This window comes from Pongo abelii, chromosome 16, assembly GCF_028885655.2.
Source record: "Pongo abelii isolate AG06213 chromosome 16, NHGRI_mPonAbe1-v2.0_pri, whole genome shotgun sequence".
Classification (NCBI taxonomy): domain Eukaryota; kingdom Metazoa; phylum Chordata; class Mammalia; order Primates; family Hominidae; genus Pongo; species Pongo abelii.
The window spans coordinates 62,259,200-62,286,707 of NC_072001.2; the positions used below are offsets into that span (position 1 = coordinate 62,259,200).

Below are 27,508 nucleotides of genomic sequence, written 5' to 3' on the forward strand. Positions count from 1 at the left end.
CACAAAGAACCATCTAACTATCACCTAGAGTATGAACAAAAATATTGGTTTATCAGAAGGCTAAAGGAAAGAACTTTTAACTTTTGAATTAAATGATGCTAATGCTGGTTTTGTTACTGAACTTAAACTTTAATATTGATTATGACTTAATGGAACTACACTTCTAGGCTTTTCTAATACAAATTACGAAAGGGCATTTAAAACTATTAATTTCAAGTGTGTACATTAAAAATGATCTAAAATATATCTAAATTATAGTTTTAGTTGATTTCTTCTTTCTTACAAGAATTTTTTTTTTGATACAGGGTCTCACTTTGTCATCCAGGCTAGAGTGCAGTGATGTGATAGCTCACTGCAGCCTTGACCTCCCCAGGCTCAGGTGATCCTCCTATTTCAGGCTCCTGAGCAGTTGGGACTACGAGCATGCACCACCACACCTGGCTAATTTTTGTATTTTTTGGAGAGACAGGGTTTCGCCACTTTGCCCAGGCTGGTCTCAAACTCCTGAACTCAATTATCTGCCTGCTTTGGCCTCCCAAAGTTCTGGAATTATAGGCATGAGCCACTGTACTCGGCGTGGTTTCTTCCTTTCCTTTCCCTTCCCTTTTCTTTCTTTCTTTCCCTTTCACTTTCCTTTCCTTTCTTTCTTTCGAGACAGAGTCTCGCTTTGTCATCCAGGCTGGAGTGCAGTGGCAAACTTTCTTTCTTTTCTTTTTCTTTCTTTCTTGAGACAGAGTCTCGCTTTGTCATCCAGGCTGGAGTGCAGTGGCAAACTTTCTTTCTTTTCTTTTTCTTTCTTTCTTGAGACAGACTCTTGCTTTGTCATCCAGGCTGGAGTGCAGTGGCAAACTTTCTTTCTTTTCTTTCTTTCTTGAGACAGAGTCTTGCTTTGTCATCCAGGCTGGAGTGCAGTGGCAAAATCTCGGCTCTCTGCAATCTCCGCCTTGTGGGTTCAAGAGATTCTCCTGCCTCAGCGTCTTGAGTAGCTGGAATTACAGGCATGTGCCACCATGCCTGGGTAATTTTTTGTATTTTTTCGTAGAGACGGGGTTTTGCTGTGTTGGCCAGGCTGGCCTCGAACTCCTGGCCTCAGGTGATCCACCATGCCTGGCCCATCCTGGTTTCTTAATAGTAAAAATCTAGCAATGTCTTTTGAAAAAATGGATGTAAGGAACTATTAGGTTAATATTCTCACACATGAGGATTTTCATACCAGAAGATGCCCCATGCCCCACACCTTGAGGACCTGTTTTAGTAGGCCTGCACCTTGGGGATGCTATTTTAGCAGGCCTGCTGGGTCTAAGGTGGAGCACGGACATGTGCCTTGTGAAAACCCACCACTTGCTGGGAAACATGGTGTTCTGGATGCCGACAGATCCTGAACACTTGCTTCAGATCATCCACTCTGGGAAGATAAATTGGGGCTGGGCTGCGTGCTACACAAGCTGGCTGAACACAGACACTTGGAAACATGGTATTTGAGGCAAATTAGACATAAAAAGTAAGGTCTCTCTCTTTTGAGGATGGAATGTCAGAATTGTGCTGCAGTAGGGAGGTAACTCCTCACACTCCCTGTTTGGTACATTTGGGGATATCTGTGCTGATAACGGGGCTAATGGCGCTCAGCAAAATGGGCCTTTCAGGAGCTGCTGAGCTGAAAAGACAATCAGAAGCATCCTCATTCTGATGTCACACAGGTTCCCAACAGCTGTCTTCTCAGTAAGGCTCTCACAAAAACCACCATTTCCAATTAAGCCTCATACTTCCGGATGTCTACTGTGGGCCAGTCACACACAGTCCCTATTGCAACATGCTAGGGTCACCAAAAAAGGACAGTGCTATGATTCCTGCTGGAGCCCACGCAGGCAGCACAGTGGTTAGGAGCCAGGTTCTGGTGCTGCATTCCTGCTGCGCCACTGGCCCTGCCATGATGCAACTTCTCTGTGCCTCTCAGTTTCCTCTTCTGTAAAAACGGGAATGGTGGCATAAATTCTTTATTTCTAGATGAGTACTTTCTATGGAAAGCACTTAGTTCGTAGCATGAGCAATGTAAAGCTGTTATTATTCTCATCCATTCCCAGCTATAATACGTAAACCAGGATAGGAGAATAGAGAAGGAAATGGATTTTTCACAGCACAGGGATTCTCAGGAGCACTGTGATGTGCCTGGGCCTGGGGGGTGAGTTGAATCCATGAGGTGCACAGGACAAGGCAGAGGGCTGTGAAAGCAAAGGCACGAGGATAGGAAAGGCCAGTGGCAAGGTGCTGTGGGACAGGAGGAGGGGGACAGATGAAGCTCGAAGTGGGGGTGCAACCTTGGCTGATGGGAAGGATGAGGTCACAATGGGAGTGGTGTTTAAGAGTCTCCAGTTTGATGGGTCTTACAGAGCCAAGAGCCAGAAATGTTGATTCCTCTAAGATTATTAACTTTTAAAAAGCCTCTGTGTGCAAAGAGTTAAGCCGGGCACAGTGGCTCACGCTTGTAATCCCAGCACTTTGGGAGGCCGAGGCAGGCGAATCATGAGGTCAGGAGTTCGAGACCAACCTGGCCAACACAGTGAAACCCCGTCTCTACTAAATATCCACCTTTGCCCATATAAGTCAGACAGACAGAGACAGAGACAGAGACAGAGACAGAGAGAGAGAGAGAGAGAGAGAGAGAAAATGTCATGTCAATTAAAAAGGTAATTAAACTTAAAAATAATTAATTTTCCTTTCTCTCAACCTCCAAATCTAAAACTCGCCACTGGCCTTTTCTCTAGTGAGAAAAATGCATGAAGCTGTTCATTTAAAGGTTCTGCTCATTTTAAAGTACTTTTCATAAATAATGGCTTCAAGCCAAGCTTTCGAGGCAGGGAATGCATCACCCATTAATTCCAGCAGAAACATTCCTCTCCCATGAATCACATAGGAAGGAATATTCCGCATGTTAAAACATTGTTTCATTCATTATAACTTCCACCATCAGGAAATTTTCTGGTAGAAATGAGTCTAGCAAGTCCTGTAATGTTTAAAATTTGGGGTCATCAAAGCGACACAAGTTGATTTTTGCATATTCCTGGAGCACTGTCACCTCCTCAGCAGTCATTGGTCAGACAATGCCCAGTTGTTCCCTAGGCTATGCCAACTCCGTCTTGCAGAGGGAGTCTTTTTCCAAGACTGTCCCTGGCCGTTTACTCAAATTGATCAGGGCTAGAGAACTCTGCAAGGCAGCAATTCAGAATCCAGGGCAAGCAACCTTGCCAGAAGCCAAACAAAAACGCATTTGCAACAGAAAAAGAAAAACCCCACACCCCATAAACTTGTGGAATGAGTAACCCTCTTCACCAGGAGCTTCAACTGGGTGTGTAATCCCAGCCAGTGAAGCACACTGCCCTTTCATGGACCCCAACACTCCTGACTCATGGATGGAGTGAAACCATCTGTTACACAATAAACCCAAACCAGGATTAAGGATGGAATCCCAGAAAGCGGTCTTACTGGAATTATAAATCAATGCTTGACCAACTAATACCTTGAACTTCTTAAAACCAGTTTATTTGAATGCATGTCATAAAATTCTTTGCTGCAATTCAAAGGGGAATCATTAAAAAAAAAAAAAGAAAAGAGAAAATACCATCCTCATCCTATGAGGATTTACTGAATAAAATGTACCACTCATTTAATTTCTCCATTTTCTGATATTCCAATGAATTATGTTGGATTTTTACAAGAAGGTAGCATCAGGGTTGGTGAACTTCCAAGCAGCTACTGCAAAATTTCTATTTTAGAGGGGCTTTCAGCAGAACTATCTATGTGGGGTAGGGGAGGGTGTGCTAGGGGAGGTACTGCATTTGTAGGGCAAGTGAGATGTTTTCATTTAAGAGTATTTGCTGGGAAGAGCAGGTGGATAGAGTTTGAAATGGGGTAAGGTGGGCTAAGGCCCCCTTTGGCAATACGTCTGCTTCCAAGACTCTCATGGTTTATTTCTAAGGTTGACTAAAGTTTTGGTTGGAGTAATCATATTGGGATATTGATTTAATATCACTGTTCTATTGTGTGTATGTACATATAGATGTATGTGTGGGTGGGATGTACAACTGTGGGTATGTGTGAGAGGTGAGTGCAAAAGTAAGAGAGACAGAGGCAGACTGACAGCCACTGTCTGGAAGCCTTCATTCCGTCAGACTGAAGGAGATCCTATTCTAGATGGACCCTCTTAAGAGGAAGGAACTGAGGGCTAAGGAGATGAAGAGTCTCGCTCTAACAACTTAGTGACAGGTCAGCACCGGGACACAGGTCTTCCAAATCCCAGTCTAGTTCTTTGCTCTAGATCAATGATTCTCAAAGTGCAGTGCCTGGGCCATCATCACCAGCACCACCTGCAAGATTTTTAAGATGCACATTCATGGGCCCCACTTGAGACCCACTGCATCAGAAACTTGGGATGGAGCCCAGCAATCTCAGCTTTAACAAGGCCTCCTGGGGATCCTGAGGCAGGCTCAAGTATGGGAACCAATGTAAGAGAGCAAAACAAGATGTTTTCTATATGACTGATTGATTGATTGACTTGGGGGTCTCACTCTAACACCTGGGCTGGAGTGCAGTGGCTCAATCATGGCTCACTGCAGCCTCAAACTCCTGGGTGTAAGCATTTTACATCTTTAGACTGGAAGAGATGACAATGCTGCTCCCTCTTAGTCTGAAAGGAGAAGCGGAACTATACATTTCAGAAAAGCAGAGTCCAAATTAAGTACATCCAAGAGAAGGGCTAAGATGGGGAATGCTTATATTTCATGTCCCAGAGAAAGTGTTGAGGGAAGTGAGAGGGATTAAGCTGTAGAAGAGAAGATTCAAGAGAAACACGACAGTCACCTCAAACTAACAGAAAAGCTGTCCAGTGGGCAAAGTAATGAGAATGATTCTTATCGCAGATTGAAAACCTGCGATTAGGATAAAAGTGACCTAGAGAAGGACTGTACAGCCTCCTAAAGTAAGAATTGACCAAAGAAGAGCCGGTCAGCTTAGGAAGTATGAGCTCCTCATCCGGGCCTGAATATCATTAATGGACAATATTGCAGAAGGAATCTGACTACATTAAATTGAAAAATTTCAGAGATTCAATAGAAAAGATGCCTTAAGGGGTCGGGGGTGGTGGGCTCACACCTGTAATCCCAGCACTTTGGGAGGCCGAGGCAGTTGGATCACGAAGTCAGGAGTTCAAGACCAGCCTGGTCAAGATGGTGAAACCCCATCTCTACTAAAAATACAAAAGTAGCCAGGCATGGTGGTGGGCACCTGTAATCTCAACTACTCAGGAGGCTGAGGCAGGAGAATCACTTGAAACCAGGAGGCAGAGGTTGCAGTGAACCAAGATCATGCTGCTGCACTCCAGCCTGGGTGACAGAGCGAGACTCTGTCTCCCAAAAAAAAAAAAAAAAAATCCTTAAGAATATGCATCTATGGATGAGATTATTCAGAAACATAGTGGACTGAAAAGATGGCAGCTCCTACATCCAAGCAGCCTGGCTTCTTCAGAGGAGAGAACAGACTTAGACTACATGCTGAAGTATTCAATATTAAATAGAACGAACTTTCAGACAGTGAATGTTTGACCTACGTGTTTTTCTTACTATGGATCTGTTTCCTCCTGTAAAGGATCAGGCATCATCTGTCTGCCATGGTTTAGGATCTTGCTGGCAGGAAGGAAAATGGACACACCTGTCCCTCGCAGGAGATAATCGGCAGCTAGGAATTTTAGTCCTTGTCTTCCTGTGGAAGCTAAACCTGGAGTTCTTCACTCAACACCTCAAAGAGCCTATCTTCTTTTCTCCAAGAGAGAAGACAAGAAGTAGCAATTCTGGTAGGCTCCCATCCTGGGACTGATACCAGGTGACAATGGCTGAGGTCCTCTCTGTAGTTTAAGTCTCTCCCCAGCCCTCCTTCCCATGCTTCTATGGACAGTGGGATCAGGCCTCTGAACAATGTGTGTCTGGGTCTCCCAGCAGGCCACAAAATTCATATCCTCTAGCCACCACCTTAACAGGCTCCTACTCAATGCCACCATTTCCTCCTGCCCAGGCCACTTCCCTAAATGCTAGCTGTGGGAGGAACAGTGACGCAGGCTTCCTTGGAAGTCAGGGCAGAAAGGGTTTGCTGAATTCTTGTACTCTGCATTTCCCTTTGACATCTTTCCTCCCAGAGTCGTTCTTCTCATCAATACGATGCTTAGGGGGAATGCCAGAGCCTCCAGCTTGTCACTGGTGTCTTCATGAGGCACAGCAAATGCTGGATTGTATTTCCATCGGCTCTTACGCCCTCCACTTTCCACCCCAAGCTAAGCATTCTAGGCCACATCCTGTGGGTCCCGCTCAGGGGCTGGGTGTACTAAGAATGTCTACACAGAACCTCAAACTGATTTTAAAACCATCATGACTCTGCGGTATGAGGTTATGTTTTGTTTTTTTTCCATCTGCCCCCAGACTAGCCAAGATCAACATTATAAACTGCTAATGCTGAAATGAATGGCGCTGCTAACATTTTAGGAAATGACACAGAGGGGAAACAGTATATAGCTTTTGTCCTGAAAAAGTTAAGACGCAAGGGCATGACAAAGCCACGTGCGGGCAACTGACACTGCTCCTGCCTGTGATGGAGGATGGCTCACCTTGAGCAGAGGGAAAAAGGTCCCGGCCCCACCTAAGCCGATTTCCCCCCATACCTGCTTTCCTCCCAGTCTCTGGGCTTCTTGGTTTCGTTTGGCTTGATGCAGCGAATGTAGTGGGGTGTACATTTCATCAGGGTGCTCACAAGGTCATTGGCTTGTTTCTAGAAAGGAAGAACAGTATCAGAATCATGGAACTTTCTCTAAAGAAGACCAAATTTCAAAGGAGACTTGTAAAACTCTATTGTAGAAATATATAGCTAGGAATTAATCTTCATGACAATTTGCTCGTTAAGCATAAGTCAGGTCTACTAAACTTTCCGAAAGCTTTGCTGACTTTTATGATCATTTTATCACTCTTAAATGGGTTTGAAATTCAATCTTCAAAAGCAACTAGGCATTTTTAGTACAGTTAATAAAACAGAACAACAACAAAAAACAAAAATCCCAATAAATCTTCACATGCAAAATGATTTTCATGTGGTACAGTGAAGCATGTCAGTTAACAAACTCAGTTCATTTTATACTGATAGAGGGCCTTTGAAGATATATTGTTCTTATTAGCTTTTTTTCCCCCAAAATTATTTGTAAGGATAAATCATCAAATTCCCTACATTCTCTTTTCTGGCAATCCAATGAATGTAGAATCACTTTGCTAAAGTGATGAAAATTCACAGTTAAAGAATGGGAGATTCATAAAAATCTGAGAAATTACAAACTTTTGATAAGCCATTTCATTCAGTTTCTTCCTCAATATGTCCATTTAAAAACCTGTGGAGTCTGAACACTTTATCTGTGGCTGCTAACTTACTTCTTTGCTAATCTAGAATATTCTATATAAAACCTTCTATTCATGCCTGTGCAATGGGTACTCAAAGTAGAACTGGATTCAAGCAGAAAAAGCCACATAAAGCTGAAATTGCTTATGAAGTATTTTAAACCCTGAGAATCTCAAACTTTGTTTGAAGAAACAGGAGTAGCGCTCACATCAGCATTCCCACCCCACAGCTGAGCACACCCTGTGGGTCCAAGTATGTGGCACACATGCAAACTCCACTTCCAAGCAAAGCAGCCTGAAGAGAGAAAACCTCTAAAAGAAAAAAAGCCGAAAGGGACCTCCAAAGCCAGAAAACCATTACAAAGTCAGAAGAAGACATTTGCTTGCAAGAGACAACCCTCTCTCAATTACGACTTTTCTGTTTTCATGGGTTTGGGAAATCTGAAACCCTTGAGAAAAACTATTGAGTATATTCAAAGCAAGATATTCATTGGTGAATTAAGTTCTCTGTTTAGATGTGCAGGAAATAGCATTCTTTGCGATGCTTGAAATTGAGGACAGACGGCTGCAGAGGTTGCATGATCAAAGCAAAGTCCTATGATGAAAAAGTAAATTGCCTCTTATGTTCTTTGATGATGTAGATTGCACTTGAGAACAAATTTGATGATTTTTGCAACACATCAGGTGGAGCCGGAGAGGGACTGCAGAGTTGAATATAACACAGTTTTTTTTTCTTAAAATCCCCAAATTCTTAATTTTTTAAACTTCATTTTTAGATTTTAGTTTTGTATTTAATTACAACTTTTTTTTTTTTTTTGAGATGGAGTCTCACTCTGAGGCCCAGGCTTGAGTGCAGTGGTGTGATCTCTCCTCATTGCAACCTCTGCTTCCTGGGTTCAAGTGATTCTCCTGCCTCCACCTCCCGAGTAGCTGGGACTACAGGCGTATGCCACCAGGCCCAGCTAATTTTTGTAATTTTAGTAGAGACAGGGTTTCACCATGTTGGTCAGGCTGGTCTCGAACTCCTGACCTCAGGTGATCCACCCGCCTCGGCCTCTCAAAGTGCTGGGATTACAGGCGTGAGCCACTGTGCCCAGCCTACAACTTTTAATTTCCCAGAATAACTTTGCAAACTCTTTTGTCCTAAGTATTTAACAGCATTCCTTCTTTTTCACCTCAGCATAAGAAAACATAGAGAGGCAAGTGTAACTTAAGTTTATAAGTCACTTGCTATAGTCCTCTCCAGCTAAAATAGTGACGGATAACATTTACTGAGTTTGCAGTGTGGATTAGATACATGGGTTATCTCATTTATGCCTCACAACAACCTGAAGAGGTAGCTACTATTTAATATTATTCCTGTTTTTTAGATGAGAAAGCTGGGCCTTAAAGAAACAAAGTATTGCTCAAGATGACACAATCTGCATGCAAGAAAAGTAAGGCTTGAACCCACGTCCATGGGCTACCAAGCCTGTTCTTTGGCAACAATGCTATCCTGCCTTGCTGACAAAGAGATGGGATCATTTAGTGTGATATAAAAGGAATTAACTGGGTGAGGTAGGATTAGACAGAAGCCTAAGGTGAGGTAGGATTAGACAGAAGGTAGGATTAGACAGGCTGTGAATAATTAATTTCAGCAAATAGAAATACATCTTAACCATCAAAATTATCCTGCATTTCAATAGCTATGGGTCGACTTTATTTACTTATTTTTAATTTTTGTAACAGGGTCTTGCTCTGTTCTCCAGGCTGGAGTAGAGTGGCATGATCACAGCTCACTGGAGCCTTGGCCTCCCAAGCTCAAGTGATCCTTCCACCTCAGCCCTCTGTGTAGCTGGGACTGGAAGCACATGCCACCACACCCAGCTAATTTTTGAAAAAAATTTTTTGTAGAGATGGGGTCTCACTATATTTCCCAGGCTGGTCTCCAATCCTGGCCTCAAGCAATCCTCCCCCCCTTGGCCTCCCAGAGTGCTGAGATTACAGGCGTGAGCCACTGTGCCCAGCCTTGGGTCAACTTAAGACGTCTGCTGAGGTGGTTGTGAAGCATTAACTGAATTTAATCCTGATTCCAGCCAAGAAGGGTTCCTGAGTTAGGACAGAAAAGTACCAACAGCACTTGCTCAACAGAAGCAGGTGTTAAAATACACAGACAGCACAGTGAGAAACGGCTTAGGGTGAAAGCTCCTCATTCTACCTTCAACAGAGATGACAGCAGGCCTGACTGTGGGTCCTGGCACTTTTATTTGCAAGCTACATGACTAATCAATAGATTTCACTGGCCCTCAGTTCTCTATCTGTAAACTAAGTAGATTGAACTAGAAGACCTCTAATTTAATCTAGAGATTGAAATAGATATTAAAAAACAAACAATCAGGCCGGGTGCAATGGCTCACTCCTGTAGTCTCAGCACTTTGGGAGGCTGAGGCAGGCGGATCAATTGAAGTCAGGAGTTCGAGTCCAGCCTGGCCAACATGGTGAAACCTCGTCTCTACTAAAAAAATTACCAAAAAATTAGCCAGGCATGGTGGTGCCACCTGTAGTCCACCACGTGGGGGGCTGAGGCTGCAGTGAGCCAAGATCGCATCACTGCCCTTCAGCCTGGGTGACAGAGCAAGGCTCCATCTCAAGAAAAAAAACAAAAAAACAAACCAAAAAAAACCCCAACCAATCCAATCACCTGCATGATGCCTGTACTTCCCCTGTCATGTCCCTTATAGCTCCAGCTGCACTCAGATAAAGCTGTAGCCAGTCTGCCTTTGCCACCTCTGAGCTTGATTCTGTTTCTCCGTAGCATCAATCTTTGGCTCTAATTTAAATATGGGATGAGTATCCCTTATCCGAAATGCTTGGGACCGGAAGTGTTTCGGATTTTGGATTTTTTCAGATTTTGGAATATTGTCATTATACTTTATTTTATTTTTTGAGATGGAGTCTCGCTCTGTCGCCCAGGCCGGAGTTCAATGGCATGATCTCGGCTCACTGCAACCTCCACCTCCTGGGCTCAAGCAATTCTCCTGCCTCAGCCTCCTGAGTGGCTGGGATTACAGGCTCCTGCCACCATGCCCAGCTAATTTTTGTATTTTTAGTAGAGATGGGGTTTCACCATGTTGGCCAGACTGACCTCAAATGATCCACCCACCTCAGTCTCCCAAAGTGCTAGGATCACAGCCATGAGTCACTGTGCCCAGCCTGCATTATACTTTATAGTTGAGTATCCCTAATCTGAAAAGTTGAAATCCAAAATGCTCCAAAATTTGAAACTTTTTGAGCACCAACATGATGCTCAGAGGAAACACTCGTTGGAGCATTTCAGGACTTGGGATGCTCAACCTGTACTGGTCCCTTCCAGACACAACAATATCGAATTAAGTAAAACCTCAAAATCAAGTGCTATTAAATATTATATTTATACTTTTATTTATAATCAAGATAAGAGTTCCCATCAAATGAATATTCTATTAGTTAAATCCTACAAATCAGTTTAAATTTTTAAATAATTAGAATATAATGAAATCTATAACACTACGATGACCTTGAACACAAGTTTAATTTTTCTTTCAAGGAACTCAGAATCCTTTTAAATGCTTATGCCTCAGGGACATCGTTAAGATGACAATGATGTCTGCAAAATACTGTGGATATGGAATGTATCAGAGATTGGGCCATGGCTATGTATCTGTAAGAGGTACTGGGAGAGACTTTTATTCCTACGTGGAGGCAGACAGCCAGGCAGACAGAGGTCACAACATCCACCAAGGAGAGTGTGCCTGGAGGTGGGAAAACATGCTGTACTCTCTTTAGGTAAACTGGCTGACTTCAGCTTGACCTCCCTAGACAAGGGTCTGAGACTTGTAAACCTTAACATTTTGGAAACATCCCACAATGGTGGCACTTTGAGCCTTCAACCAGACAAGCATACAAAGGAAAGAAAGGGGACAAGTCTTCAAGCAGGAAAAAAGTGTCCCTACCCTTGCTCTCCTTTTTATAGACAATAATCCAGACCACTTGGAAATGAGTCATCATAACCTGGATGATCTGGGCCCCTTGGATCTGAATGTGACAGTCTTATGACTCGATTTTCCAGCCCAGAGTTAATCCTTATCCAGGACTTTGCAGTAAAGGCATGAGTCAGAAACTTCACGCAGACATTAATATCTGGGCCTCATGAGAATTTCATCTGTTTTCTGCCTTCAGCAATCTGCTCCAGTGAGCCTAATCCAGTGACTGTCCTGGGGCTACTAAATTTCTCTAGTTCTTTCAACATGATGTTCTTGACACTCAGAGGGCTCTACCCTACAGCTGAAAGCCCAGGCTGGCCTCGGTGGCTTGCGCCTGTAATCCTAGCATTTTGGGAGTTTGAGGTGGGAGGATCGCTTGAGCCCAGGAGTTCAAGACCAGCCTGGGTGACATTGTGAGACGCCAACTTTACAAAAAAGAAAAAAATAACAATAAGCAGAGACCAACAACGGCGATACAGGAAGGGGGCTAATGGGGAAGAATGTAGTCAGAGCATATATATACATCTTGTGTTCAGTATGCCTCAGGCACTGCGTTACATGCTTCTAATGAATTATGAAGCTGAATCATCACAGTCATCTCCTAAGATAGACACTAATATCTCCATTTTACAGGGAAGCGGTGAGGGCACTGAGAGTGTAAGTAACACCTTGGCAAGCACACAGCGAGGAAAAGCCAGAGCTGAGATTCGAACACAGGCGAGCAAACTCAAAGCCCTGCTGTCACTCAACCATTCCTTTGATTATAAAACTGAGGAAGTATTTAGCTGGTATAATTTAAAAAAAAAAATTATTCTTAACCAGTATGATTTTTAAAAATAGCTTAGTGAGTATTTCTTAGAGTTACATGATTGTGTGTGACACAATGACAAAACCTATTTTTTTTTTTTTTTTGGAGACAGGGTCTCATTCTGTCCCCCAGGCTGGAGCAATCATGGCTCACTGCAGCTTTGACTTCTTTGACTACAGTGATCCTCCTGCCTCAGCCTCCCAAGTAGCTGAGAGCATAGATGTGAGCCACTACACCTAATTTTTATTTTTAGTAGAAATGGGGTTCTCATTATATCACACAGGTTGGTCTCGAGCTCCTGGGGTCAAGTAATCCTCCCTCCTCGGCCTCCAAAAGTGTTGGGATTACAGGCCGAAGCCACTACATCTGGCTGACAGAGATTTTTTTTTTTTTTTTGAGATGGAGTTTTACTCTTGTTGCCCAGCCTGGAGTGCAATGGCGCAGTCTTGGCTCACTGCAACCTCTGCCTCCCGGGTTCAAGTGATTCTCCTGCCTCAGCCTCCTGAGTAGCTGGGATTACAGTCATGTGCCACCACACCTGGCTAATTTTGTATTTTTAGTAGAGACAGGGTTTCTCCATGTTGGTCAGGCTGGTCTTGAACTCCTGACCTCAGATGATCCACCCCCCTCAGCCTCCCAAAGTGCTGGGATTACAGGCGTGAGCTACCGCACCCAGCCTACAAATTCTTAATTCAGTGTAATTAAGCGTAAACTCTTAATTCAGTGTAATGGCACAGGTACCACAGAACCCTGCCTAATTCCTGAGAAACACTGTAAGATTTCCTTCAGACTTTGAGACACCATGTGGCTAGATGTGTCTTCAATTCACAGCAAGGAGAGGCCTGTAGGACCCAGTGAGGAGGGATGCATAAATTGCCCCTAAAAGACCAAGTAGAATTTCCGGCAAGTAACGTTCCATAACTGGCAGGTTTTTGGGCCTGGCCTGGAAAACTGTCATCAATATCCAAAACATGGCTCCGAACCACAAAGTTTCTCTGATAGTTTAACATAAATTCTTCCAGATTCTGTTTAAAGCCATTCCTCTTAGAAAGTAGCTGATTATCATCTGCTGACTATTAAGCTATGAGGTACTTAATATCCATTTAAGGTTTCGGTACAGCCAAGTCAAATTCAGCTTGCATCCTGGAACCTTGTAACAAGCAGCGATGTTACTTCTGGGCATCTTCTGTAACCATCTCCTCAAGTCTCACTGACCTCATCCTGGCCCAGGGGTGCAGTTCCTTACTCCTAGAAAGCCCTAGCCCTTATAAGAATCTATAAACTTCCTAAAAGAGAACTAACCTTTATTTTGCTTCCGGCAGTAGTTGGGCGCCCTTTCTTGTCAGCCTGCAGATTTTCTGGAAATAAAGACTTTATGAAAGGCCTGGAAAAGGAGAAAGAGAATGAATTAACAATCTGTAAGTACCTTTGGGGCTGAAAGCCTGCCTTTTTAGAGGATGGGGTGAAGGGACGTCCCCAGGCACATAACCTTGGCTACAGAAAAGCCATCTGACTCACAGCGCGGGCCATCAAGATGTGACTTGGGGAAATGAACAATGGACAAGAGACATGAAGGGAAAGAATTCTAAGATATAAGCAATTTGGAATCAAAGACTGCAAAATAAATTTTAAAACGTTGCCTTTCCAATGTTCCTAGTTACAGGAATTGAGGTATATCTTGACAGAACATAACAGAGGGAGGTCAGTAGGGGATTTTAGGTTTTTGTTTTGTTTTTGAGACAGGGTCTCGCTCTACTGCCCAGGTTGGAGCACAGGGGTTCAATCATGGCTCACTGCAGCCTCGACCTCCCAGGCTCAAGCCATCTTCCCACCTCCACCTCCTGAGTAGCTGGGAATATATATAGGCAGGCGCCACCACGTCCAGCTAATTCTTGTATTTTCTTTAGAGATGGGGTTTCGCCATGTTTCCCAGGCTGGTCTCAAACAACTGGATTCAAGAGGTGATCCTGCCTCAGCCTCCTGAAGTGTTGGGACTACAGGCGTGAGGCACTGTGCCTGGCCAGCATGTGTTTGTTAAGACAAGCAAGATAGACCAGAGCTCAGGGAATTATATGAAATGTCTGGATTCAGTGCAGATGCTGCTTTGCTCTAGAGCAGAGTTTCTGAGTCTGGGCACCATTGGTATCTGCGGCTGAATAATTCTTTGTTGGGGGCCGAGGAGGGCGCCTCTTCTACATATTGTGGGATATTTAGCAGCATCCATGGTCTCTGCTCACCAGATGCCAGTAGCACACAGTTCCCAGCTCTACACAGAAAACCCTGACAAACTGCTTTTGAGTATGAGCAATTTTAAGTGGAGCAGTAACAAATCACTAGTGCTCTGCCGGCTGAACATACTTTTTTTTTTTTGAGATGGAGTCTCACTCTGTCGCCAGGCTGGAGTGCAGTGGTGCGGTCTTGGTTCACTGCAACCTCTGCCTCCCAGGTTCAAGTGATTCTCCTGTCTCAGCCTCCTGAGTAGCTAGGACTACAAGTGCGTGCCACCACACACAGCTAATTTTTGTATTGTTAGTAGAGACGGGGTTTTACCATGTTGGCCAGAGTGGTCTCGATCTCTTGACCTCGTGATCCACCCACCTTGGCCTCCCAAAGTGCTGTGATTACAGGCATGAGCCACTGCGCCCGGCCTGAAGCTATTTTCATTAGTACTGCTATTTGAGCTGCATGTGTTTATACATCTGCCTCACTAGCAACGGGGCAGGGACAATGCCTTACTCATCTTAGTGTCCCTGGTGTCTGAAGCATAGCATGGTGCACAGTTGGTCCATAATATGTATTTGCTGACTGGGTGAATGACGGGATCCATGTAAATTAGCAATCTGACATTCAAACTCAAACTCACTTCCTCCTCAATGACTTTTTGGGCATCTTGAATTTTCCAGGAAGTCTCCCCAGCAATCTACTTTTAACTTGACCAGATACAACTACAGATTTTGACATCAAATGTGTTTACAAAATAATAGGCCATGTCCATATAACAGCAGTTTATGTGGAAGCAATAATAGCTCTTAAACTTGGCAGGAATTTTAATAATTTTTTAAAAACAATCTCTGGAAGCAAGTCTGCACCTGACTGCCTTAAAACCCACAAGCCAGGACTTGTGGCTTACCTAACCATCTCAGAGAAGAACAAATTGATTTTGTATGTTTTGAATAAAAAGAAATGCAAAATCTCAGAAATGGTGGTGTGACTGCAAGGAAGGGCAGGGATGGACAGCAGAGGGTGAGGAGAGGCAGGGAGCTACAGGGAGACAGTTAAATGGAGCAGAACAGCTGACCAGGGCCTGAAAAGGAAACTCTTGCTTTGCTTTCATTGCAGTCAGGCCTTTAATAGGAAATTATCAGGCTCACTACTGTTGATTAGAGAAGCTGGCCTTGCTATTGTGACAGCTTAAGTAATAGAGAGCAAAAGGGCAGCTCTTACTTGAAAGAAGCTCTAGAAATTGTAAGATCTGGCATGGGCCTTGCCTTGCAAGCATGGACTTGCTCATGTAAATTACATCTTCTTATGTGTTATCCAGGATCTTGAGAACCTTTTCCGGGAAGACGGGAGGAAGGCAGAGGTGGTCTTGAAAGTTCTAGCGGCGTGCAAGGGGATACCCCCACTCTTCTACCCCTACAGCTGAAACAGGGTCTTGGGAGTTAAAATGGATCTCTTAGTCACTCCTTCTTTAGTTGTCCCTCCCAGAGTTCTCAAGCCATTTCTTAAGTACTTCAGGGACTCTGGTTAATGTGGGTCTTGCTAAGCCATTAACTATCTTTAAAAATTCAATGACCATGAAGAAGAGTTCAAGGGCAAAGTATCATAGAACCAGACTGTTCCACTCTTAAATAGTCAGCAATGGCCATCCCAATCCAAAGCCAGTGGGCTCATTTCTCCCTGATAATAGTATTGAAAGGTAGAAAGCCTGAGGCCCTGAAGGACCTGTAGATGGCACTTGGAATTTGGGGGCATGAAGTGTTAGGGACATAAAAGGGAGAGACTGATATAGAGAAAAGAAAGCTATTTTGAGAAACTAAATAGATTAATGATGATTCAGACCCAATAGCATGAAGGAACAAAATGCTAACCACTAAACATCACAGGTGTTTTGTTTTGTTTTTGTTTTTTTCTTTATTAGAGACACAGTGTTCCTATGTTGCCTGGTTGGAGGGCAGTGGCTATTGATAGGAGTGATCACAGCTCACTGCAGCCTCAAACTCCTAGATCAAGTGATCCTCCTGCCTTAGCCTCCCGAGTAGCTGGGACTATAGGAACACACCACCACACCCAGCTCATAAGTTTGTTTTCATATTGAAAATTTCATCAAACCTATATCCCCTGTCAGCTATGGCAAAACATACTTACAGCTCACTGCTCTGCATAAGCTCGATGAGATCCATAAAAAGCACATCCCGGTTCCTTTCACAAAAGCCATCCATGTCATAGGATACCTGGCCAAGAATGGAAAGAAATCGAATTTCATTGAACAAAATGTAATTTCATTGAACAAAATGTAATTCATTGAACAAAATCATTTATTGAACAAAAAATCTAATTTCACCAAACAAAAAACCCAAGCTGGCATGGCTACCCTCACCACAACATGTGGATTTCCAGATGTTGCATTTGAGACTTCATTGTGCACTGTCACAGGAAGGCTGTGCATGTCTTACTTGTTAGCTGACTTAGTTGGGAAGGCCTGCAGATGCTGATGAGTATCTGGCTGCCCGGTTGGCCCAGCTGATCCATAATCAGAACTCCAGCTCTCAAGGCCCCATACCCCTTCTTCAGTGGATCCACAGGGGTGTCTAAGTGACAAACTCAATACTTTTCCTAAATTTTAGCTAAGGCAGAGCAAAAGTGAAGCCCCTCATGCTCAGTAATTCACTGCAATGAGCCATGTCATCTGAGGCTTTGCAGTTTCTCCCAGAAGTGGTATCAAATTTGCACCAATCTGGCCAGAAACTCATGCTCAGATACTCTGTTTAACAAGAGATCAGCTGGGATGATGGATGAGACCAGGGGATTTCCATAGCACCAGGAAGTCCCTAAGACCATGAACTCAACTTAACTCTTTTATCATGAGCAGCCCCACACAGCCTGGCACCCAGTAGGCACCCAATACTCATGAGTTTTATAAGAACAAACACCAAAAGTGAACTCTGGGCCTTGATTTATACTACCAGTAGGCGTGCGGAGACAAGGAATGCCAGTCTGTGATTCCAGCAAGAGGCAAGATGAAAATCCATTTCTTCAGCAGCTAATATATGTAGCAGGGTGATTCATGTTCCAAAAATATGCAATAGTATGGCGAGATTTAGTGCTGGAGTGACTCCCAGCCAGCCCCTACCCTGCTCAAGCCCCAGCTGACTGTCCCAGTGTGGGTCCTGGCGAGGACTGGCACCAAGGCAGTGGGATTCTTTCAAAATAGACCTCCAGCGCCATAGACCAGAAAGCAGGAGCCCAATTCTGGGACACTGGGACATGGTGCAGGCAGCCACCAGTAAGCAAAGCACAGAGCCCTATCCTTCCTGGCAGGGTCACGGTTCAGAAAACGTAACTTATTTTCATCTGTAGTTAAGAGAAGCATGTTTCCTCGGCATTCATACTAAAAATAAAAAACTAGTAATTCCAGGGATCTGGGTTAGCCTCTTAAGCATGTCAACTATTGATAATACTCTTCGTAAAACTAACTCCAGAAATCACTTGCTAGAGAAGCAGCCCTTCACTGCCTTAGTCTGAGCACCCACGGAAAGCACACGTCGGAGACGCTGGCAAGGCCCGCGCAGCCGCAGTAGAGGGCCAGGGGGCGGGTCACGCGCACCCGCCGTAGAGTGCTGAAGGTCCTGCCAACGGCTCTCTTGACGTCTTAACGTTAGGATCAGCAGCTTTTTTCCATTCTCTCTCCACTTCTTGAGTGAGCAGCCATGAGTTGGACTGTGCCTGCTGTGCGGGCCAGCCAGAGAGTGAGCTCGGTGGGAGCGAATTTCCTATGCCTGGGGACGGCCCTGTGTCCCCGTCAAGCAGCGCGCATCCCGCTCAAGGGCGCCTGGCTCTTCACCCCCGTGAGCAAGATGGCGACTGTGAAGAGTGAGCTTATTGAGCGTTTCACTTCCGAGGAGCCCGTTCATCACAGTAAGGTCTCCATCATAGGAACTGGATCTGTGGGCATGGCCTGCGCTATCAGCATCTTATTAAAAGGCTTGAGTGATGAACTTGCCCTTGTGGATCTTGATGAAGACAAACTGAAGGGTGAGACAGTGGATCTTCAACATGGTAGCCCTTTCACGAAAATGCCAAATATTGTTTGTAGTAAAGATTACTTTGTCACAGCGAACTCCAACCTAGTGATTATCACAGCAGGTGCACGCCAAGAAAAGGGAGAAACGCGCCTTAATTTAGTCCAGCGAAATGTGGCCATCTTCAAGTTAATGATTTCCAGTATTGTCCAGTACAGCCCCCACTGCAAATTGATTATTGTTTCCAATCCAGTGGATATCTTAACCTATGTAGCTTGGAAGTTGAGTGCATTTCCCAAAAACCGTATTATTGGAAGCGGCTGTAATCTGGATACTGCTCGTTTTCGTTTCTTGATTGGACAAAAGCTTGGTATCCATTCTGAAAGCTGCCATGGATGGATCCTTGGAGAGCATGGAGACTCAAGTGTTCCTGTGTGGAGTGGAGTGAACATAGCTGGTGTCCCTTTGAAGGATCTGAACTCTGATATAGGAACTGATAAAGATCCTGAGCAATGGAAAAATGTCCACAAAGAAGTGATTGCTACTGCCTATGAGATTATTAAAATGAAAGGTTATACTTCTTGGGCCATTGGCCTATCTGTGGCTGATTTAACAGAAAGTATTTTGAAGAATCTTAGGAGAATACATCCAGTTTCCACCATAATTAAGGGCCTCTATGGAATAGATGAAGAAGTATTCCTCAGTATTCCTTGTATCCTGGGAGAGAATGGTATTACCAACCTTATAAAGATAAAGCTGACCCCTGAAGAAGAGGCCCATCTGAAAAAAAGTGCAAAAACACTTTGGGAAATTCAGAAGGAGCTTAAGCTTTAAAGTTGTCTAAAACTACCATTCTGAAATTATTGAAGAGATCATAGATACAGGATTATATAACGAAATTTTGAATAAACTTGAATTCCTAAAAGATGGAAACAGGAAAGTAGGTAGAGTGACTTTCCTATTTATTTAGTCCTCTAGCTCTTTTATTGAGCATCCACGTGCTGGACGATACTTTTTTACAATTCCTAAGTATTTTTGGTACCTCTGATGTAGCAGCACTTGCCATGTTATATATATATGTAGTTGGCATTTGGTTCCCAAAAAGTAGCATGTAGGTATTTATTGTGTTCTAGAAATTCTGACTCTTTTCATTAGATATATGCTATTTCTTTCATTCTTGCTGGTTTATACCTATGTTCATTTATACGCTGTAAAAAAGTAGTAGCCTCTTCTACAATGTAAAAATAAAAGTATGTACATACAAAAAATGCAGTAGTATATACAATCTTTTGTTTTGCTTCCTTTGATAGTTAATAAATTGTTTGTTGAATGAATAAAATACGGCGAGCCATATGATTTGCTTCATGAGAAACCAGATCACAGACCCAAAGGCTTAAAACAGATAGACATTAAAATGGATATTGGCCATACCTTCCCAGCATAATGATGAATGATGAAGCCTTGGTTCCAACTGTTGAAGTGCTCATGATTCCCAATCTGCATCTGAAGTTTCTGGAGCAGCGTCTGATCTGCCCCCTCACCCACCGCATGCATCGTGGCGCACACGTCATCCAGGATGCTCATGATGCCAGGAGGGTTCTGATGGGAGCAAGAAGGCAAGGCCCTAGTCACTGACCTCTCCAAAACAGACAATGCTTATCAGGTCCTTTCTTAGGCAAGGAAACAGCTCCCCAGACTTAAGATACCATCTTGAAAGTCAGTCTTCCCCTTCAGGCAAGAATGCAATTAATAGTCCCAAATAGGGAGTCACCACTTAGATCTAAAGAGGGAGGAAACTCCATTTTCCAAAACGCTGTTTAACTCCCTGAAGTTTTATCCAAGAGTCATGCACAGATCATTATCTGCTCACTCATATTCATGCCAAATTGACTTGCTTAAGAATCCAAAAGTAAAAACATTTTCCTTTGACCTAATCTATTTCTTAATGTACTCTTTCAGCATGTTACACATATAGGCATCATTTATGCAGTTATTTAGTGTACGCATTCTATAATGCATTTCCTTTTTCACACAGCACTATTTTATAAGCATTCCTCATGTTTTACACATTCTTCACACTTACTATTTTAACGGCTATATTTCTCTGTTCTGATACGCTATAGTTTGTTTAATAACTAAGTTGTCTGGCCGGGCATGGTGGCTCATGCCTGTAATCCCAGCAATTTAGGAGGCCGAGGTGGGTGGATCACGAGGTCAGGAGTTCGAGACCAGCCTGGCCAACATGGTGAAACCCCCTCTCTACTAAAAATACAAAAATTAGCCAGGGGTGGTGGCTCATGCCTGTAATCCCAGCTACTCAGGAGGCTGAGACAGGAGAATCGCTTGAACCCAGGAGGTGGAGACTGCAGCGAGCCAAGATTGCGCCACTGCACTCCAGCCTGGGCAACAGAGCGAGATGCCTCTCAAAATAAATAAATAAACATGTAAATAAATAAATAAATAAGTTGTCTACGGATGTTTTTACTGTTTCCAGTTTTTGGCTTTTACATATATAAAAAAATCCTATAGAGATATTTGTTCTGTATCACTTTTATTTTGAATCATCTTTTTTTTTTTTTTTTGAGACACGGTCTTGCCTTGCTCTGTCACCCAGGCTGGAGTGCAGTGGCACAATCTCAGCTCACCACATCCTCAACCTCCCAGGCTCAAGCGATCCTCCCACCTCAGCCTCCAGAGTAGCTGGGACCACAGGTGCGTGCCACCATGCCTGGCTAATTTTTGTATTTAGCTAATACAATTTTTGTATTAGCTAAATTTTGTGTTTAGAAACAGGTTTTCACCATGTTGCTGGGGCTGGTCTTGAACCCCTGTGCTCAAGCAATCCACCTGCCTCAGCCTCCCGAAGTACTGGGATTACAGGCATGAGCCACCATGACCAGGCTGAATCAGTCATTAAGGCTAAAGTCCTAGAAGTTGGACTAGAACACAGGGCCAATTTTATGGCTCTTTTCATGCTAAGTCAACATGTAATCCTGTCTTCTCTTAGAATTCAATAACAACTTCCATTTGTAAATTGACATTTTACTCATATCCACATGTTCATATTTACTGCCAGAATAAAGCCCTACTGTTCTCTTTTCACACATACAGAAAATTAGTACAACTGCTCAAATTCTCTGCAAATCAGAGTTGTCACTTTGCCTGTTCTGAAACAATGACACAGAGAATAAAAACTCACTTAATGTAAACCTGTGAGCAGTGAAGAGACATACTAAACCAACACTTACCACTTTGTTCTCTATGAGGTCACATACGATTTTATTATTAAAGTACTCAATGGGTGTCCATCTTATTCCCTCTTGAACATATTCTTCCTGCAACACAGAAACCAGGAACTCACATTATGTCCCAAACAGCAAGAGCTCTGCACAGACAGACCCTGAATGGACAAAAATTCCCATAAAAGAGAAAAACCTGAACGTCCTTCAAAAAAGACCAGAGACTTTAATTTTTTATTTTCTAAGAGGTAACAGGAAAGGAACATTTTATGACTTGATGATTTTTATGTTTAGTTTGAACCCTATGAAATTGTTACCACACAATTGTTTCTGGCCAAAGAAAACTACAATTTAGTAGCACCGAACTGATTAATCCAGTTACAAAAAAATCACAAAACTCTTAAAATTTAACATAGGGCTGGGCGCGGTGGCTCACATCTGTAATCCCAGCACTTTGGGAGGCCGAGGTGGGCGGATCACAAGGTCAGGAGTTCGAGACCATCCTGACCAACATGGTGAAACCCTGTCTCTACTAAAAATACAAAAAAAGTAGCTGAGTGTGGTGGGGCGTGCTTGTAATCCCGGCTACTTGGGAGGCTGAGGCAGGAGAATTGCTTGAACCCAGGAGGTGGAGGTTGAAGTGAGCCGAGATTGTGCCACTGCACTCCAGCCTGGGTGACAGAGCGAAACTCCATCTCAAAAAAAAAAAAAAAAAAAAAAAAAAAATTGAATATAGGACAGGAGTACAGATTAGCATCCAGGTACTTAATGGGAAGGTTCTTCAATCTATTAGTTGCTCATTTAACTTGAACACTATGACACCATCCTGGTTTTTTCCTCTTTCCTCACTGGTTTCACTTTGTCAGCTTCCTTTGCTAGCTCTTTCTTATTTCCAGACCTTTATATGTAGCAGAGTCTCAGGGCTCAATCTTCCAGCCTTCTCATTTTCTCAGCCCTCCTTCTCTAGGTGATTTCAATCAATCCCAGGGCTTTAAATACCACCTACAGGCTAATGACCCCTGAATTTATTTCTCTAGTTTATACCTCGCCACGGGGTTCCAGACTCAAATCCATTCTACAGATTGGCATCTTCACTTGGATGTACAATAAATAGGCCTCTTCAACTTAACCTGTTTAGAGGAACTCTGATTCCATATTTCCCATGACCTCCAAACAACCCCTCTTCTAATCTTAACCCTCCAGTAAATAGTGTCACCATCGGTCCTGTTATCCAGGGTATAAAGCTAAGAATCACCCGTGATTGCTCTTACTTTCTTGGCTATTGCTAATTATTTTGAGCAAGTCCCACGCTCTCACTCTCCAGATACTCCCCCTCCCCACCTGCACTGCTACCATCGCCGTCTAAGTCTCTACCATGTCTAGCGCAGTCTCCTGCAGTATCCCCCTCACTGGTTTTTAAACTTCCATTCTAGTTTGCTTTCCCCTGACTAACCCCACTCTATACGTCTACAGAGCCAGAGTGACCCTTTCAAAAACACAACAAATCAGATCATGCCACTCCTCCCTCAAAATTCTTCAGTGGGTCCTCATTCCACTTACTGTAACACCCAAAGTCTCAGCCATGCCCTACAAGTTCCCATATGATCTAGCCCCTGCCTCCCCCATCCCATCTCACTGGCTATTGCGCTCTTACTTGGTTGTTTTGCTCTGGCTACTCTAAGGGTTGGGGAAGGCTAGAGGATCACGGGAAACCCATATGGAAACTACCAAGCAAGTTAGGAGACTACTGCAGGAGACTGGGCTAGACGTGGTAGGGACTTAGATGGCAATGGTAGCAATGGGTTTCATGTGAACCTCTAGCCTACCCCACCCCTTAGAGTAGCTACAGCAAAACAACCAAGGGCAGGTTCCAGGGCAGAAGCTCACGTGAAACCCCCTGGTATGGTGTTTCCTAAGCAGAGGCATAAACACTTCCATAACTAAATGACTCCAAACAGCCTTTGATATGTGTAATGGCTTGAATAGTATACCCCCAAATTTCACGTCCACCTGGAACCTCAGAATGTGAGGTTTGGAAATAAGGTCTTTGTAAATGTAATTCACTAAGCATCTCACAATAAGTCATCCTGGGTTTAGAGTGAACTCGAAATTCAAAAAAATGGTGTCTTTCTTTTTCTTTTTCTTTTTTTTTATAGTTCACTCTCCATAGAGACTGTCAAAAATTGTCAATGCCGACTATATTTCAAGTCGTCATGGCAGGGTATTGTGAAAAGTTTTCAATTAGCAATAATCATGCCTCAGATAAACCTCCCTGGCTAAAATATTGCCACTGCGCAAAGCTAAAATGGCGTCTTCATAAAAGAAAAGAGATGGAGATTTGGATATAGACACAGAGGGACATTGAAAAAGGCTACGTGAAGACACAGGCAGAGATTGGAGTCAAACTGCCATAAGCCAAGAAATGCCAGGAGCCACCAGAAACTAGAAGAAGAAGGATTCTCCCCCCTATCCTGAGAAGGAGTGTGGCCCTGAGGACTTCTTGAATTCAGACTCTGGGCTCCAGAACTGGGAGGGAAGAAACTGCTACTGTTTTAAGTCACTCAGTTTGTGGTGCTTTGTTATGGTGGCCCCAGGAATCCTAAACAATATGCTATCAGGAAACAATGGAAACGGCACTGAACTATTTATTTATTTATTATTATTATTATTATTGTTATTATTTTGAGACGAAGTCTCGCTCTGTCGCCAAGGCTGGAGTGCAGTGGCACGATCTCAGCTCACTGCAACCTCCGCCTCCCGGGTTCAAGCGATTCTCCTGCCTCAGCCTCCTGAGTAGCTGGGTCTACAGGCACACACCACCACGCCCAGCTAATTTTTGTATTTTTAGTAGAGACGGGGTTTCATCATGTTGGCCAGGCTGGTCTCGAATTCCTGACCTCAAGTGATCTGCCCGTCTCGGCCTCCCAAAGTGCAGGGATTACAGGCGTGAGCCACTGCGCCTGGCTATTATTTATTTTTGAGACAGAGTCTTGCTCTATTGCCTAGGATGGAGTGCAGTGGTGTGATGATGTAAGCCTCAACCTCCTGGGCTCAAGCAATCCTTTCACCTCACCCTCCAGAGTAGCTGGGACTATAGGCTTATGCCACCACATCCAGCTAATTATTTTATTTTTTTTGTATGGATGGGGTCTCATTTTGTCCCGCAGGCTGGTCTTGAACCCCTGGGCTCAAGCAATTCTCCCGACTCGGCCTCCCAAAGTGCTAGGATTATAGGCATGAGCCACAGCACCCAGCCTGCACTGAACTTTAGAAGAAACTATAGCAAGGCATGTTACCTCAGGTAAGTATTCAAATACCAGCTTTGTTAAAAATGCATGTATTGTTAGGGAAGATTGAAAATGGAGTAGATCTGAGGAAACCAAGTCTTTTATTGGAACACAGTATATGCCACAGACAGTCGGGGCTGGAACTAGGCTCCCATTTCCCACATACTCAATGAGTCAGTATAGTAAAAGCAGCCAGTCTTACGTCCAACACCACAGCATCATTTGCTTAAAGAAGAAGGCAAATGCTGCAGATGGTATTTATATTTCATAGATTAAAATGCCACAACGGCATATGGTTTTTCTGCCTGACTTTATTAGGTGCATTTCCTAATATAAGACTGGAACCCAAATCTATTATCAAAAGACGGAAATCTATACCCTTTTAAACAAAATAAATTATAAATAGAATAGGATGAAGGAAGAGGGACTGCTTACCTGTTCTGCCTTTAATGTCAGTTCAATAAAAATCTGCTGCAGTTTTTCATTAACAAAATTGATACAAAACTGTTCAAAGCCATTTTTCTGAAAAAAAAAAAAAGTTATTCACATGTAATTCTTTCACAAAATCATTTAAAAGTCATTTCTGGAGTGATTTATTGAAATGTCTTCATATGAAAAGTTTTAATAGAAATGTTGGATGCATCAATAGAAAGAAGTTTATATTTAGGAGAAACTAATTTGGTAAAGGTACATGAAGAATTCACAAAGGCAAAAATGAGCCTGAGTGGTTTTTTTCGTTGTTGTGGTTTGTTTTCTGTTTTTTTGTTTTTGCATTGCCTAGAATTATTTCTTGCAGGCCAGATGAAATATGTCACCCTCCTCAACCCCTGGTTATTCAAACTGGCCTTACCTGGAATATTTCAAAGCCATAGATGTCTAGGACGCCAATGTTGTATTCTTCATGGTCTTTCTCCATGGCTTTATTGATCGACTAGAGAAAGTAAACAGCATGGCAGTGAACTCCTTTCCATTTATACTAAAAACGGGCATGCACTGGGGAAAAGGAAGCTGGATTCTACACAGCAAACACTACTGCTTGCAGGAGACAGAGGACAATGTGAAGGCAGGAGACTTGCTGCATTAACAATCTCTCAGTCCAAAGTCGAGTACTTTGGAAAACCACCAGGATTCAGAAAAGCGAGTACAGTAGAAACAAAAAATGTTTGCTTAATGATGATAACCATTAATTTCTGGCCAGGTCAGCTTTTTCAGGAAGTCTTAACAATTAGAAGAAAATGTCATCTTGGATGATCGAAGTAAAACCTATTTCACAAGAAGAACCCACACTAAAGGATCTGTAATTGTCATTTCCATTGTCTTCCATTCACCAGTCATTTAATGATGACCCAACACAATATGCCAGGGATGCTAAGGACAAGACAATCCTTGTTCCTAGGAGCTTATATAGAGGGTGAGCTATCTGCAGATAGTAACAATAGTCATTATTTTTGAATTGATAATAGAAGCAGCTTACATCTATTGAACATTCACCTTTGCCAGGGTTTGCTAAGTGCTCTCAATGTGTTGTTTCACTTAATTCCCATTTCAGTTCTCAAAATGGCAGTGATACCATTATTTTCCCAATTTTCTACATGGATACACCAAGACTTGCTTAAGGTTGTTCTATGTAAGAAGCAGGGTCTGGGACTAAATTTAAGCCGTATGATGCCTAAATCTGTGTTCTTAATCACTGTGAGAAGAGGCCAAGCAATTCATGGGAACAGATGTAATGATAGCAGGGGAGGTTTGGATAGAGGGCTTGGTGGGGGATGCAGTGGGGGAGGAGTGTAAACGAAAAATTATTTGAGGTGCTGAATACCTGGATGAATTCTGAAGTACCAGAGGTGTTTTCCAGGCAAACAAAATGATATATCATCTTTTGTGAGCGAATGAGTAATCATACACAACACACAGTCAGTGCCCAGTAAATCCCACCTCAAATTAGGATCATTTACATGAGTATTCATGTACTTTTACTATTTACAAAAAAAACTGACAGATGACAGGAAGGAAGGTAGGTAGGTAGGAAGCCCAGTGCTGGAAGGTGCTCTGAACAAACAGACAAGAGATGTGGATTCTAGTCCCAGGCTGCACCGCCCTCTTGCTGACTGGCCTTGGGCAAAACCACCATTGCTCAGGCCTGAAGTTCCCTTCTCAGTAAAATGAGGGGTCTGGACAACCTAACTGCATGACTTCTGTTTAGTATGACCGTGACCTTCCCAAGCAATGTTATCCTTTAAATAGCCACTAAAGTACCTAGAATAGTTCTCCTACCCTGTCCTGCCTGACCCTCCTCTAACCACACTAACCATACCTTAAGCCGCATAGATGTTAGTGCCTGGAATCAAATACAGATCTTTTGGACTGAATGGCCCGAACTGTTGTCCCTTAACTAGGGTCCTTCTAGCTTGAATATACAAATGTCAAAGGAGCAAACTAGCTAGGAATCTAGGGCCTCCTAGATCAATCACATAATAACAGAGTGACCTCGGGCAAATTCCTTAATCAAT

The 27,508-nt window shown here is 43.3% G+C and overlaps 2 protein-coding genes and 1 non-coding gene across 3 annotated transcripts in view; 1 reads left to right on the forward strand and 2 right to left on the reverse strand.

Annotated features, from left to right (window-relative positions):
- Positions 1–27,508, reverse strand: part of MYO1E (myosin IE) — a 233,980-nt gene that overhangs the window by 55,253 nt on the left and 151,219 nt on the right. The window contains exons 11-17 of the mRNA XM_024232358.3: positions 25,849–25,929; positions 25,434–25,520; positions 21,721–21,807; positions 19,904–20,071; positions 16,599–16,684; positions 13,533–13,614; positions 6,701–6,807 (exon numbers count right to left, since the gene is read on the reverse strand). Of these exons, the coding sequence (XP_024088126.1) occupies positions 6,701–6,807; positions 13,533–13,614; positions 16,599–16,684; positions 19,904–20,071; positions 21,721–21,807; positions 25,434–25,520; positions 25,849–25,929 (698 nt within the window). The remainder of the gene's footprint in view (positions 1–6,700; positions 6,808–13,532; positions 13,615–16,598; positions 16,685–19,903; positions 20,072–21,720; positions 21,808–25,433; positions 25,521–25,848; positions 25,930–27,508) is intronic.
- On the forward strand, positions 18,044–19,811 carry LDHAL6B (lactate dehydrogenase A like 6B). Its single transcript, XM_002825504.4, has one exon. It carries the CDS (start codon positions 18,161–18,163, stop codon positions 19,304–19,306), a length of 1,146 nt encoding a protein of 381 aa, XP_002825550.1. The 5' UTR covers positions 18,044–18,160; the 3' UTR covers positions 19,307–19,811.
- LOC112129306 (U4 spliceosomal RNA) lies at positions 23,873–24,013 on the reverse strand. Its single transcript, XR_002911709.1, has one exon. It is a non-coding gene; the product is annotated as a U4 spliceosomal RNA (small nuclear RNA).